This window comes from Canis lupus, chromosome 16 (genome assembly GCF_003254725.2).
Source record: "Canis lupus dingo isolate Sandy chromosome 16, ASM325472v2, whole genome shotgun sequence".
Classification (NCBI taxonomy): domain Eukaryota; kingdom Metazoa; phylum Chordata; class Mammalia; order Carnivora; family Canidae; genus Canis; species Canis lupus.
The window spans coordinates 22748298-22762337 of record NC_064258.1 but is presented as its reverse complement, the minus strand read 5'-3'; the positions used below and the strand labels follow the sequence as shown (position 1 = coordinate 22762337).

At 38.0% G+C, this 14040-nt stretch overlaps 1 protein-coding gene across 6 annotated transcripts in view; it reads left to right on the top strand.

The window, feature by feature from the left end:
• PSD3 (pleckstrin and Sec7 domain containing 3) overlaps positions 1-14040 on the top strand; it is a 588043-nt gene that overhangs the window by 139879 nt on the left and 434124 nt on the right. For 5 of the 6 annotated variants that reach the window (XR_007402752.1, XM_035699985.2, XM_035699986.2 and 2 more), the window contains exon 2: positions 1447-1555. Coding sequence is in view for 4 of the 6 variants with exons in the window: in XM_035699985.2 (XP_035555878.1) it covers positions 1447-1555 (109 nt within the window). In the remaining 2 variants the exon portion in view is untranslated. Of the gene's footprint in view, positions 1-1446; positions 1556-14040 lie in introns of those variants that run through there. The other variant, XM_049095088.1, reaches the window with a different exon arrangement.

The window sequence follows — 14040 nt, the reverse complement described above, 5'->3', positions numbered from 1 at the left end:
TCTCAGGCAAGGGAAACAAAAGCAAAAACCAACTATTGAGACAAAAAGCTTCTGCACAGCAAAAGAAATTAACAAAACCAAAAGGAAAGCTACTGAAAGGGAGAAGATATTTGCAAATGACATATCTGATAAGGGGTTAATATCCAAAGAAACTCATCCAACTCAACTTGAAAAAAAAAAAAACAAATAATGTATTAAAAATTGGGCAAAGCACCTAAATAGACATTTTTCCAAAAGAAGACAAACACATGGCCAAGAGACACATGAAACTATGTTCAACATCACTCATCAGAGAAATGTGAATTACAATAACGAGATATCACCTCATACAGTCAGAATGACTAATGACTATTATCAAAAAGACAAGAAATAACAGTGTTGATGAGAATGTGGAGAAAAGGGAACCCTCATGCACTGTTGGTGGGAATGTAAATTGGTACAGCTGCTATGAAAAACTGTGGAGGTTCCTCAAAAGATTAAAAATAGAAGTAGTGTGTAATCCAGGAATTCCACTTCTGGAAGAAGAGAACAGAAACACTGATTTGAAAAGATATATGCACCCTTGTGTTTATTGCAGTGTTACTTCCAATAGCCAAGATATGGAAGCAACCCAAGTACCCATCCACAGATGAATGGATTAATAAGATGTGGTATATATGTACGAGGGAATGATACTCAGCCATAGAAAAGATGGAAAGCTTGCCATTTATGATAACATGGATGGACCTAGAATGTATTATGTAAGTGAAATAAGTAAGACAAAGACAAATACCATATGATTTCACTTATATATAGAATCTAAAAAACAAATCAGTGAACAAACATACTCAGAAATACAGATAAGTGCAGAGAACATAAATGTAGAGAACAAACTGGTGGTTGCTAGAGAGGTGGGGGCTGGGAGGATGGCCCAAGTAGGTGAAGGGGGTTAGGAGGTCAAACTTCCAAATAAGTAAGTCACAAGAATAAAAATTACAGAATAGGGAATATAGTCAATATTGTTGGAATAACTTTGTATGGTGACAGGTGGTAATGACATTTATGGTGATGAGCATTTTGTATCACTATTGTATACCTGAAACTAATATGTTGTATGTCAACTATATACTTCAATTAAAAAAAATATTGTACCATAGTTCTGCTCCCCATGAAGCCAGAGTTTATGTATTTTTCTTATTCCCCTATAGATGTATGCTTATTTTTCTCTATAATTGCAATCTTGAATTGATCATCTTGTATTTTGCTTTTTGTTGTGTTCTATTTTTCATGTTTCATTTTTAATGGTTGTGTAGAATTCTGTCAAGTAGATATGTCATTATTGCCTAAACATTCTCTTGTGTTTGGTTTGCTTTATGATGTATTTTTTATGATATATTTTATTTTTTATTTATTTATTTTTTTATGATATATTTTAAATGATGTTCTTGTTATGTTTTAATTTTGCAGGCAGAGACATTTGTTTGGGTTAACAATGCATCAGCGCATTCCCAGAGTGTTGCCAAGGCCAAATATGAATTTTTATTTGGCAGATCTGAAGAGAAACCTCCAAATACTAGTAAGTGTTTCCTGACTCTCCCCCTTCAGGTAACAGATGTGAAATGCTACTGAAATTTCAAATATCAGAAACTGAGAATTCTTCAAACCAAGAACTCATTTGAAATTACCCAGAAGAGGCTACAAGAATCACATCCTGTATTTCTTAGAAAGATTGTTTTGAAGAATAATTAAAGTGAGGAGGTTTCAAAGGGGTAGGAAGGCAGCAATGAGGGTGGAGAAATACTCAGTAGGTGATAAAGGGGTTATCAGTGTGTTTGGGAGTTACCTCGGAAGGGATGTTGCTTGTAATTAGGAGCCTGGGCTCTGGAGCTAGACCTACTGCATTTGAAGTCCAGCCTTGTAGTTTATGAGGTTCGTGACTTTCAGTAGGCTGATCTGTTGGTGTGTCAGTGCTATCACCTGTAAAATGGGATTATACATGTTATAAAGACAATAGTTACATATGTCTCCGAGTTCTCTTAAGGTTTTAAATATATTGACATTTATGAAGATCTTAGAGCCATGTGTGGCATGTAATAAGTGCTATGAAAGTGTTTGCTGATGTTATTATTTATTGTAATCATCATCCTCATTTCCCTGACCTTTGAAGCTGGGATTTAGATGTACAGTCCTGACTTTCCTCGATTTTATCACTGTCTGACACTGATTTTTGTTTTGGGTAGTCAAGGATTCTGACCTAATATAGCTGTTGTTCAGTTGAAAAAATATTAAATAATAACTGCATTTTTGACTTACATGTTAGATAGGATTATCCCCATAATATTTGGGGATAGCAAGAATGTAGTGCACATGCATCTGTTTAATAATTTCTTTTATCTTAATAATGAATACTTATTAGACATTTCAATAGTTGAGGACTCTTAATGAAGTATAAATCAGCTTGATTATTCTTTTAAAAATCGTTCTGCTTTCATTAAAGTTCTCGAATTTCTATTTATCATTCAGCATAAATACCTAACTATTCTGGGCTTGAGGTTGGGGCACTTAATCATCTATTCACTATTTCTCAGACAGAGAATACTGATTCACCCAAGACTATTTAAAAGTCCTTGACATAGCCTTATCTTTGCTTCTCACATTGTGATTTTGTGCTGATTAAGCTTTTTTTGGACTTTGATAAAAAATTATTTTTACTTCGCTATGTAGAGATAGTATCAAATGTCTACATAGTTCTCTGACTTGGTGGGTGAGTTTGGTTCTTCCTTATTCAGGTTTTGAGTATACCTGTATACCTGAGGCAAATCCAAATGAAATTTTAATGACATTTTAAACCTATTTTTATTGGCCTTGGTGAAAATGTTAGTATTATTTGTTTCTAGTGTGAAAGTATGCATACATTTATTGAACAGATATATTTAAAGAACACTTATTATGTGTAGTCACTTGTACTTGACACTGTGAGGGGCAAAGAAGTTAGAATTCTTTGCCTTTAGGAGCTTTTCCTTTGGTCAGGGAGTAACATTTCTGTAAGTGACTAGAGGGAGGGAATGATTACTGTCAGCGTGACTTCATGAAGCAAGTAGAAGTTGGACTCTTTTGTAAAGGATGACTAGTGTTCTGATTAGTAGGACGTCTGGGGAGGGCATTTCAGGTTGGAAGGGATGATATGAGTAAGGGTATGGTGGCAGAAAATAAAAATTGTTTGAAGGACGGGAAAGAGACTAGCCTGGTTGGTTAACAAAGCATATCAGTAAGAGAGAAGTTTAGCAAGATAATCATTTAAAAAGGGGCAAAAACATGTAGGGCCTTCTACGGCAAGGTAAAGAGTTTGAATTTTATCCAGGTGTGCAAATGAAAGTGGCAAATCTAGATGAATTGATCTGGAAATTGGAATAGAGTAGCAGAAGCTGTTGCTTACCACAGGAGGGTTGTAAGATCATTTTCATATCTTTACGTATCTTTTCATATCTTTACAAAATTTATGGCATATTTTTTTCATTTCAAAAACACTATTGAAGTTTTTTACATAGACTAGTCATCTTTCATCCAAACACTGCCCAAATTTAGAAGACTGTAGGGTAAGGTAGTGGAGAGAATAGGACAGTGTTTTATTTGAATTTGATTGATGGACATACCTCTTTCCACAAAGATTGTTTTTTTCCTTAAAAAAAAAGTGAATTTAATAAGTGATTTAGACTAGGTGCTTCAGAAACAGCCTGCTGGAGAAATGGACACATCCCCAGTCATACTCTGGTGTTGTCGCTTGAGGGGTAGAGCCCTAGTAATGACATAATCAGATCAGGCACAGTCACTTGGTTTGTGATCCCCAGTCAGGCCCAAGGAAAGTGGTGCTGCTACAACAAGAGAAGGCTTAGACTTTGCCATTGAGCAGGGATTTAACAGGAGTTGTAGGTGGGAGGTTCCAGGGAAAACAAGTCAAGATTATTTGCCAACTATAGCTTACCGCGGAGATTTTGAATCAATGACAAGGCTTAGGGTGTTGGATGGGATACAGGAGAACATGTGAATAGTGGGAAGAATCCTTTGGCTTGAAATTAAGATCTAGATTCTCATTATCTGTCCATCAGTATAGTGAAAGGAAACAGATAACTGTGCTTCTCTGGTTTCTGTGTTCCCTCTGCTTCCTGGAGCTGTAGCTTTCAGGAGCTTCTCAAGGGCTAGAGCAGTGGTTGGTACTTGTTGAGAGGCTCTGAGCTATGTGTGACATGAGTTGTGATGTGACTTAATGAGGCTGTGAGCTACCAGAGGTAGGTTCCCCTCTTCCATTCCAATCAGCTGTTGGAATATGTGTGAGCTGCATTGAACTTCAAAGAGATAAAAAGAGATATCATAGGAACCTTACCTAGGCTAGCCATAAGGCCTATATGAATTAGTGTTTGGGTGGCAGTGCCTTTCAGTTTTCCCCTGTAGGTTGCCACACTTTGATGACCAGCACAGCTTTTCTAAACTAGCCAAATAACATATAGTTTAACAGGAGGGTGGCTTGGGAAAGCATATTTTTTGATGTGTTTGTAAGGCAGTATCAAATGACCATGGTTGGTTGGTCTTTCTTTTGGTCACAATCTGGAAGGAAAAAATATTTGAGAAAGTCTTTGAAGAAAACTAAGACTCTGTTCCTTAACTTATAGGGAGAACAAGGGACTTATGGAAGTGTGTGAGGAAGTAAAAGGGCCTATAGGATGCTAGAAGGGGAGTCAACTTCTTATATTAACTCTTAGAAGTTGACAAAATCTTACTCCTATATTCTTTATTGATCTATAGACTTTTTAAGGTAAGTAGGTAAAGAAATGCACCTCAGAAATCTTAAAGAACTTGCCCATGGATACATAGTTTAGATGCTTTAGAATGAGATGGAGATCAGAGAGGAGGTGAGGGGCCTGGGGATTGATATTGGTTTTCCAGAGCTCTGAGGGGGGAAACATCACTCACATGGAATGAAATCCAAGGCTGCAGTACAGAGGGGGTAGAGATCCAGGTGTATCTTCACATGATATCTAGAAATGAACACAAAACTGGTGTTCGACTGTTAACCTTAAAAGTAAAAGAGCCTCTTAACTTTACTAGCAAATCAGCTGATTCAGGAATAGTAGAGCGATTGCAGTTTGGGACACGCAAACTATGGTAAAACATAGCAGATCCAAGGAGAGGAACCTTACTTTATAGCGAGAAAGGAAGTTGGAAGGGGCTGCTTTTAACAAAAGTCTGTTGGAAGAAAGTGAGAGCTTAAGGTGGTGACATTTCTCATTGGTTGAGTTGTGGCATTATTGGCTGAGCTTATTGCTGGCCAATGAGAAATTCTTCCTTTTTCCCGCTGGAATCATGAAGTAAGCTTTTTCCTGTTGTGAAACCACAGCGTCTCCCTTCATGTTGAGGTCTGCAGTTGGCCAGTGGTAGAGCATGAGAGCTCCCCTGTTGGCCTCCCCACTCCATTCACAGACTGGGGAAAACCCACAGAGTATTCCCAAAGTAAATGCAAAACCACTGAGAAATCATTTCACAGCTCAGGACGTAGAAAACTCATATTAATAAATAAGTCTGTAATCCATAACATTGATCAACTCACAATAAAATGGTATAAATTGCAAAAAGGAAGGAACTTGCATGGAAGGAAGGGAAGTCCCTAGATGCACAACAAATAGGGTATCAAGACCCAAAGAACTAGAGGCAGTAGAATATTTTGAAATTGTAAAATTGGTTTGTTTAAAAGATAAAAGAGGGGAAAGAAACCATTATGATGAAAGAGCAAAGTATGAAGTAGAGAACACATATTTGAACATGAACCAAATACAACATACAGAAAATAAAAAAATATGTAGATAGGGGAATAAAAAAAAATTCCACAATGTGAGATTAGGTGCACATTATTAAGTTTACATTTGGTGGGGGCTGATGAACTCTTTTTTGAAGCCCGCGTTCCCCCCTGCTTATCAAATGTTATCTATAGAGAAGTAAAAAGAAGGAGAAGAGAAGAACATCAGTAATTCCCAGCAATATGGTCTCATTTTGGTAAAGTTCTCCTTTTTTTCTAAAGATTTTATTTACTTATTCATGACACAGAAAGAGAGAGGCAGAGACACAGGCAGAGGGGGAAGCAGGTTCCAGGCAGGGAGCCCGATGTGGGACTCGATCCCAAGACTCCAGGATCAAACCCTGAGCCAAAGGCAGACGCTCAACCACTGAGCCACCCAGGTGCCCCAGTTCTGATTTTTTTTTGTTTGTATGTTCCATACCCTAGAGTGCACAAATGTTTCTTCTTTTCTTGTTTCTTCCTTGTTCAGTAAATATATGAGTGGTTACTCTGTAGCAGACATTGTTATAGGTTTTGGACTAGAGTAATGAACAAAATTATCCAAATGATATGTGTGTATAATCTGAAACCTATAACTTTTACCCAGTCATGCATGGCCAGAAAAGAGAGTCACCTTCTGTACCACTCTCCATTCCCTTCCTTGAGGCATGCTGCCTGCCAACACGGGTCTCCCAATCTCTCTCTAAACCCCGGGAGCCCTACCCCTCACTGCTCCAAGTGAGGACCCCACCACAGTCTCCTCCAGTTATTCTTCCCAGTGACAGTGATTGCTGTTTTGACTCATTATTGCTTTTTTATTCAACTTTTTTTCTTTTCCTTTTTAAAAAAGCTTTTAGTGTAATTGCCTTATAGATAATATGCTTACATCTGTATTTCTTATCTACTTGAAACGTATTATTAAAAAATATTAATTCTATAATATGAAAAATCAGAAATTTGACTCATATTATATTCTACCCATACCCCGTAACAAAAGTTGTGTTTTTATTATTTACTTGGTTACAAATATTAATATTTCAAACTTTGTTTCTTCAGCCATCCGTTCTAAAAAGTCATCTCACAACCTTCTATAAAATGAGAATGTAGCACCTCTGCATTTCCCCTTCTGTCTCCCCCTTCCCCATGCTAAGCCTCCATCCAACTCATCTTTACTTCTACAGGAACTGATGGCACAATCTTCTGTTCTGTAATATGACAAAATCTTTTGTGTTTTGCTACACATTGACTCTAAGAATTTAAAACCAGCATCAGCATTAGCAGAATGTTAACATGGTTGGATCTGATGTGAAACAGAAGTAGATCCTGTGTTAGCTGCCTGCCGTTCATGGGGTTGGATCTGATGTGAAACAGAAGTAGATCTTGTGTCGACAGCCTGCCGTTCATGGGTATACAGTTGACCAGAGCAGCAGGGAGAAAAGAGTGAGGGGCGGGGCCAACAGATTGTTATAATTTATTCATCAGTTGTTATGTCTTCACTTTATCACTAGGTATATCTGTATTATTTGTAACAGGTCATTCATTTTCATCTTGAACACATCCTTAGAACCTTCTGACAACTTGTGCTAATTTGTGCCAAAAGTTTTCTAGGCCTTTATCCAGATATTCTACTTAGGTTTTAACAGAATTTTTTTAAAAAGATTTTATTTATTCATGAGAGACACAGAGGCAGAGACACAGGCAGAGGTAGAAGCAGGCTCCCTGTGGGGAGCCCGATGAGGAACTCGATCCCAGGACCTGGGATCACGCTCTGAGCCAAAGGCAGATGCTCAACCACTGAGCCACCCAGGCATCCCTAACATAACTTTTTTGTTGTTTATTGCATTCTTGATTAGATGTACTTACTACTTCTTGGATTCCACATTTCATTCTTGGAATCTTTTTTTTTTTTTTTTTTTTTTTTTTTTTATGGCTGGAGTATGTCCTTTAACCTTTAGTAATACTTTTGGAGAAGTTCTGGGATTGGTAATATTTCTCAGCTTTGTATGTCAGAAAATGACTATCCTGTTTTTATGCTTTGTTGTTTTTTTCCAGAGTGAATGTCTAGGTTCCTTTAAAAAGTCTGATGTTACTGCTTCACTTTCTGTTGCGCCCATTGGTACTGATGTCATTCTGATGCTTGCTCCTTTATATGCCATCTGCTCTTTCTCTTTGGAAACTTTTAAGTATTCTTTTTACCACTGTCCTCTGATGTGTCCGGAGGCGTGAATCTTTCATCGTACTTTCTACATGACACCTGTTGAGCTCTTTCAGTTGTATTTTTCTGTAGCTCTGGAAACATTTGTTCTATTTTTTCTTTTTTTATTCCCTCTCCACTTTTTTGATGGTTTTTACTTCAAAATTCCTGTTACACACACAAAAAATCCTATTACATGGATGTTGGTTTGCTAGGATGTGGTTAATGGTCAGTGTCTCTTATTTTTCTCTATTTTAAAATATTACCTTATATTCTTTCTAATAAAAGTTTCACTTTGATAATTATATTTATAATTTCAAAAGATGTTTCTCATTCTCTGATCACTCAATTTTCATTGTAATCTCTTTTATGTATCCATTTTATGTTGAATCTCTAAAGAATTAATCATATTTGTTTTTTAAGATTACCTTCTGTTCATATAATTTCTACTTCATCCAGAGTCAGTTCTATTTTATTAAATTTTGGAACTTCTCTTGGAAGCTGCTGTCTTTCCTCAAATGTCTGTTGGAGTTATTCTTTTCCCATCCATATGGTATGAATTAAAAGACTGAGTACCCAAAGATAGATACCTAGAATTTCTCTATATGTGTGGAGTGCATCCCCAGCAGTCCTCTTTCTTGTAAATAGAGAGGGCTGAGAAGAATCTTGATGAGTTGAGATTTGTCAACTGGTACGGGGTAGGCCGGTGGACTGCCTGCTATAATCAGGCTAAGTGCTTAGAGACCACCAAGCCTCTAGGTAGGGAGGATGGTGGGAGAGGGTCTAACATGGGAAGCTGTTTTATAGATAATTCTTCAGTTAATCAGAGTGACATCTATTCTTCTTCCCATTCTAGGTATGGACACCTGTCAACCCTGGGCTTTTTGTTTCTCTGGGCTTTATCTGAACCCTTCTGGGTTAAGGTCTTGGTTGTGATTTCTGCTTTATTTTACCTGTGACTATAACCCTATCCTTTTCAGTCTGAAAGACTCATTAAAATTTCTGGCTTAATAATTTTCCTCTTTTTCTCAGCATTGTTAACACATTTATTTTCTTTTGAAATTTGCTTTCATTTTATTTATTTTTTTAAAAAAGATTTTATATATTTATTCATGAGAGACACAGCGAGAGAGGCAGAGACATAGGCAGAGAGAGAACCAGGCCCCCTGTGGGGAGCCCAATGTGGGACTTGATCCCCCAGACCCCAGGATCGTGCCCTGAGCTGCAGGCAGATGCTCAACCACTGAGCCACCCAGGCGTCCCTGTTTTCATTTTAATAGGACTTAGAAAATGAGAGGAGGCAAACTTGTGTCCTTGTCTGTCATAGTAACCCAGAAGCCTGAATAATTCTTTTTTTTCCAGTTTTATTGACATATAATTGACAGATAGCATTGTGTAATTTTAAGGTATATAATGTGATGACTTGATATATAAATATATTGTGAAGTGATTACCATATTAAGTTTAGTTAGCACATGTATATGTCACATAGTCACTATTTCTTTCTGTTCTTTTTTGTTTGTGGTGAGCATATTTAAGATCTACTCTCTAAGCAAATATTTAAGATCTACTCTCTTTTTTTTTAATAATAAATTTATTTTTTATTGGTGTTCAATTTGCCAACATACAGAATAACACCCAGTGCTCATCCCATCAAGTGCCTCCCTCAGGGCCTATCACCCATTCACCCCCACCCCCCGCCCTCCTCTCCTTCCACCACCCCGGGTTCGTTTCCCAGAGTTAGGAGTCTTTATGTTCTATCTTCCTTTCTGATATTTCCCACACATTACTTCTCCCTTCCCTTATATTCCCTTTCACTATTATTTATATTCCCCAAATGAATGAGAACATATACTGTTTGTCCTTCTCCGATTGACTTACTTCACTCAGCATAATACCCTCCAGTTCCATCCACGTTGAAGCAAATGGTGGGTATTTGTCATTTCTAATGGCTGAGGAATATTCCATTGTATACATAAACCACATCTTCTTTATCCATTCATCTTTCGATGGACACCGAGGCTCCTTCCACAGTTTGGCTATTGTGGACATTGCTGCTATAAACATCGGGGTGCGGGTGTCCCGACGTTTCATTGCATCTGTATCTTTGGGGTAAATCCCCTAACAGTGCAATTGCTGGGTCGTAGGGCAGGTCTATTTTTAACTCTTTGAGGAACCTCCACACAGTTTTCCAGAGTGGCTGCACCAGTTCACATTCCCACCAACAGTGTAAGAGGGTTCCCTTTTCTCCACATGCTCTCCAACATTTGTGGTTTCCTGCCTTGTTAATTTTCCCCATTCTCACTGGTGTGAGGTGGTATCTCATTGTGGTTTTGATTTGTATTTCCCTGATGGTAAGTGATGCAGAGCATTTTCTCATGTGCATGTTGGCCATGTCTATGTCTTCCTCTGTGAGATTTCTCTTCATGTCTTTTGCCCATTTCATGATTAGATTGTTTCTTTGCTTTTGAGTTTAAGAAGTTCTTTATAGATCTTGGAAACTAGCCCTTTATCTGATACGTCATTTGCAAATACTTCTCCCACTCTGTAGGACGTCTTTTAGTTTTATTGACTGTTTCTTTTGCTGTGCAGAAGCTTTTTATCTTAAGTCCCAATAATTCATTTTTGCTTTTGTTTCCCTTGTCTTTATGGATGTATCTTGCAAGAAGTTGCTGTGGCCACGTTCAAAAATAGTGTTGCCTGTGTTCTCCTCTAGGATTCTGATAGATTCTTGCCTCACATTTAGATCTTTCATCCACTTTGAGTTTATCTTTGTGTATGGTGTAAGACAATGGTCTAGTTTCATTCTTCTGCATGTGGATGTCCAATTTTCCCAGCACCATTTATTGAAGAGACTGTCTTTTCCAGTGGATGGTTTTTCCTACTTTGTTGAATATTAGTTGATCATAAAGTTGAGGGTCCACCTCTGGATTCTCTATTCTGTTCCATTGACCTATGTGTCTGTTTTTGTGCCAGTACCACATGTCTTGATGACGACAGCTTTGTAGTACAACCAGAAATCCGGCATTATGATGCCCCCAGCTGTGGTTTTCTTTTTTAAAATTCCCCTGGCTATTTGGGGTCTTTTCTGATTTCACACAAATCTTAAGATGATTTATTCCAACTCTCTGAAGGAAGTCCATGGTATTTGGATAGGGATTGCATTAAATGTGTAAATTGCCCTCGGTAGCATTGACATTTTCACAATATTAATTCTTACAATCCATGATGTGTCTTCCTCAATTGCTTTCAGAAGTGTTCTGTAGTTTTTAGGGTATAGATCCTTTACCTCTTTGGTTAGGTTTATACCTAGGTATCTTATGCTTTTGGGTAACAATAGTAAATGGGATTGACTCCTTAATTTCTCTTTCTTCAGTCTCATTATTAGTGTATAGAAATGCCACTGATTTCTGGGCATTGATTTTTATCCTGCCACACTGCCAAATTGCTGTACGACTTCTAGCAATCTTGGGGTGGAGTCTTTTGGGTTTTCTAGGTACAGTATGATGTCATCGGCGAAGAGGGAGAGTTTGACTTCTTCTTTGCCATTTTGAATGCCTTTTATTTCTTTTTGTTGCCTGATTGCTGAGGCTAGGGCTTCTAGTACTATGTTGAATACCAGTGGTGAGAGTGGACATCCCTGTCATGTTCCTTATCTTAGGGGAAAGGCTCCTAGTGTTTCCCCACTGAGAATGATATTTGTTGTGGGCTTTTCGTAGATGGCTTTTAAGATGCTGAGGAATGTTCCCTCTATCCCTACACTGAAGAGTTTTGAGCAGGAATGGATGCTGTATTTTGTCAAATGCTTTCTCTGCATCTATTGAGAGGATCCTGTGGTTCTTGTTTTTTCTTGTGTTGATATGATCTATCACACTGATTGCTTTACGAGTATGAACCAGCCTTGCATCCTGGGGATAAATCCCACTTGGTCATGATGAATAATCTTCTTAATGTATTGTTGGATCCTATTGGCTAGTATCTTGTTGAGAATTTTTGCATCTGTGTTCATCGGGGATATTGGTCTATAATTCTCCTTTTTGGTGGGGTCTTTGTCTGGTTTTGGAATTAAGGTGATGCTGGTCTCATAAAATGAGTTTGGAAGTACTCCATCTCTTTCTATCTTTCGGAACAGCTTTAGGAGAATAGGTATGGTTTCTTCTTTAAACGTTTGATAGAATTCCCGTGGGAAGCCATCTGGCCCTAGACTTTTGAGTCTTGGGAGGTTTTTGATGACTGTTTCATTTTCCTCCCTGGTTATCGGCCTGTTCAGGTTTTCAATTTCTTCCTGTTCGAGTTTGGTAGCTTGTGGTTTTCCAGAAATACATCCATTTCTTCTAGATTGCCTAATTTATTGGCAGATAGCTCCTCATAATATGTTTTTACAATCGTTTGTATTTCCTTGGTATTGGTGGTGATCTTTTTCATTCATGATTTTATTAATTAGAATCTTTTCTCATTTGTTTTTGATAAGGCTGGCTAATGGTTTATCTATATTATTAATTCTTTCAAAGAACCAACTCCTGGTTTTGTTGATCTGTTCCACAGTTCTTCTGGTCTCTATTTCATTGAGCTTTGTCGAATCTTTATTAACAGTCTTCTGCTGGGTGTAGGATCTGTTTGCTGTTCTTTCTCCAGCTCCTTTAGGTGCAAGGTTAGCTTTTGTATTTGAGTTCTTACCAGTTTTTGGATGGATGCTTGTATTGCCAAGTATTTCCCCTTTAGGACTGCTTTGGTGTTTCCCAAAGATATTGAACGGTTGTATCTTCATTCTCATTAGTTTCCATATATCTTTTTAATTCTTCCCTAATTTCCTGGTTGACCCTTTCATCTTTTAGCAGGATGGTATTTAATCTCCACGTGTTTGAATTCCTTCCAAACTTCTTCTTGTGGTTTAGTTCTAGTTTCACAGCATTATGGTCTGAAAAAATGCGGGGCACAATCTCAATCTCTTGGTATCGGTTAAGACCTGATTTGTGACTCAGTATGTGGTCTATTCTGGAGAAGGTTCAATGTGCACTTGAGAAGAATGTGTATTCAGTTGCATTTGGATATAAAGTTCTGTAAATATCTGTAAAATCCATCAGGTCTAGTGTATCATTGAAAGCTCTTGTTTCTTTGGAGATGTGCTTAGAAGATCTGTCAATTACAGAAAGTGCTGTGTTCAAGTCTCCCAGTATTAGCATATTATTATCTAATTTTGTCTTGGGGATCCCTCGGGGGCTCGGCTGTTTGGCCCCTGCCTTTGTCTCAGGGCACAATCCTGGAGTCCCGGGATTGAGTCCTGCATCGGGCTCCCAGTATGGAGCCTACTTTTCCCTCTGCCTGTGTCTCTGCCTCTGTCTCTCTCCCTCTCTATGTCTAACATACATAAATCAATCAATCAATCAATCAATCAATCAATCAATCTTTAAAAAAATCCTGTGTGTTTGTCTTAACTTTGGTTATTAAGTGATTGATATACTTGGCAGCTCCCACATTCGGGGCATAAATATTCATGATTGTTAGTTCCTCTTGTTGGATAGGTCCTTTAAGTCTGATATAGTGTCCCTCTTCATCTCTTACTACAGTCTTTGGGATAAACTTTAATTTATCTGATATTAGGGTAGCTACCCCTGCTTTCTTTTGAGGAGCATTTGAATGGTAAATGGTTCTCCAACCTTTTATTTTCAGGCTGTAGGTGTCCTTAGGTCTAAAATGAGTCTCTGGTAGACAGCAAATAGATGGGTCTTGCTTTTTTATCCAGTCTGAAACCCTGCGCCTTTTGAGGGGATCGTTCAGCCCATTCACGTTCAGAGTTAGTATTGAAAGATATGAATTTAGTGTCATCATAGTACTTACTCAGTCCCTGTTTTTGTGGATTGTTTCCTTGGACTTCCTCTTTTTTTTTAAAGAGTCCCCGTTAATATTTCTTGCAGAGCTGGTTTGGTGGTCACATAGTCTTTTCATTTTCTGCCTGTCTTGGAAGGTCTTTATCTCTCCTTCTATTCTGAATGAGAGCCTTGCTGGATCAAGTATTCTTGGCTGCATGTTCTTCTCATCT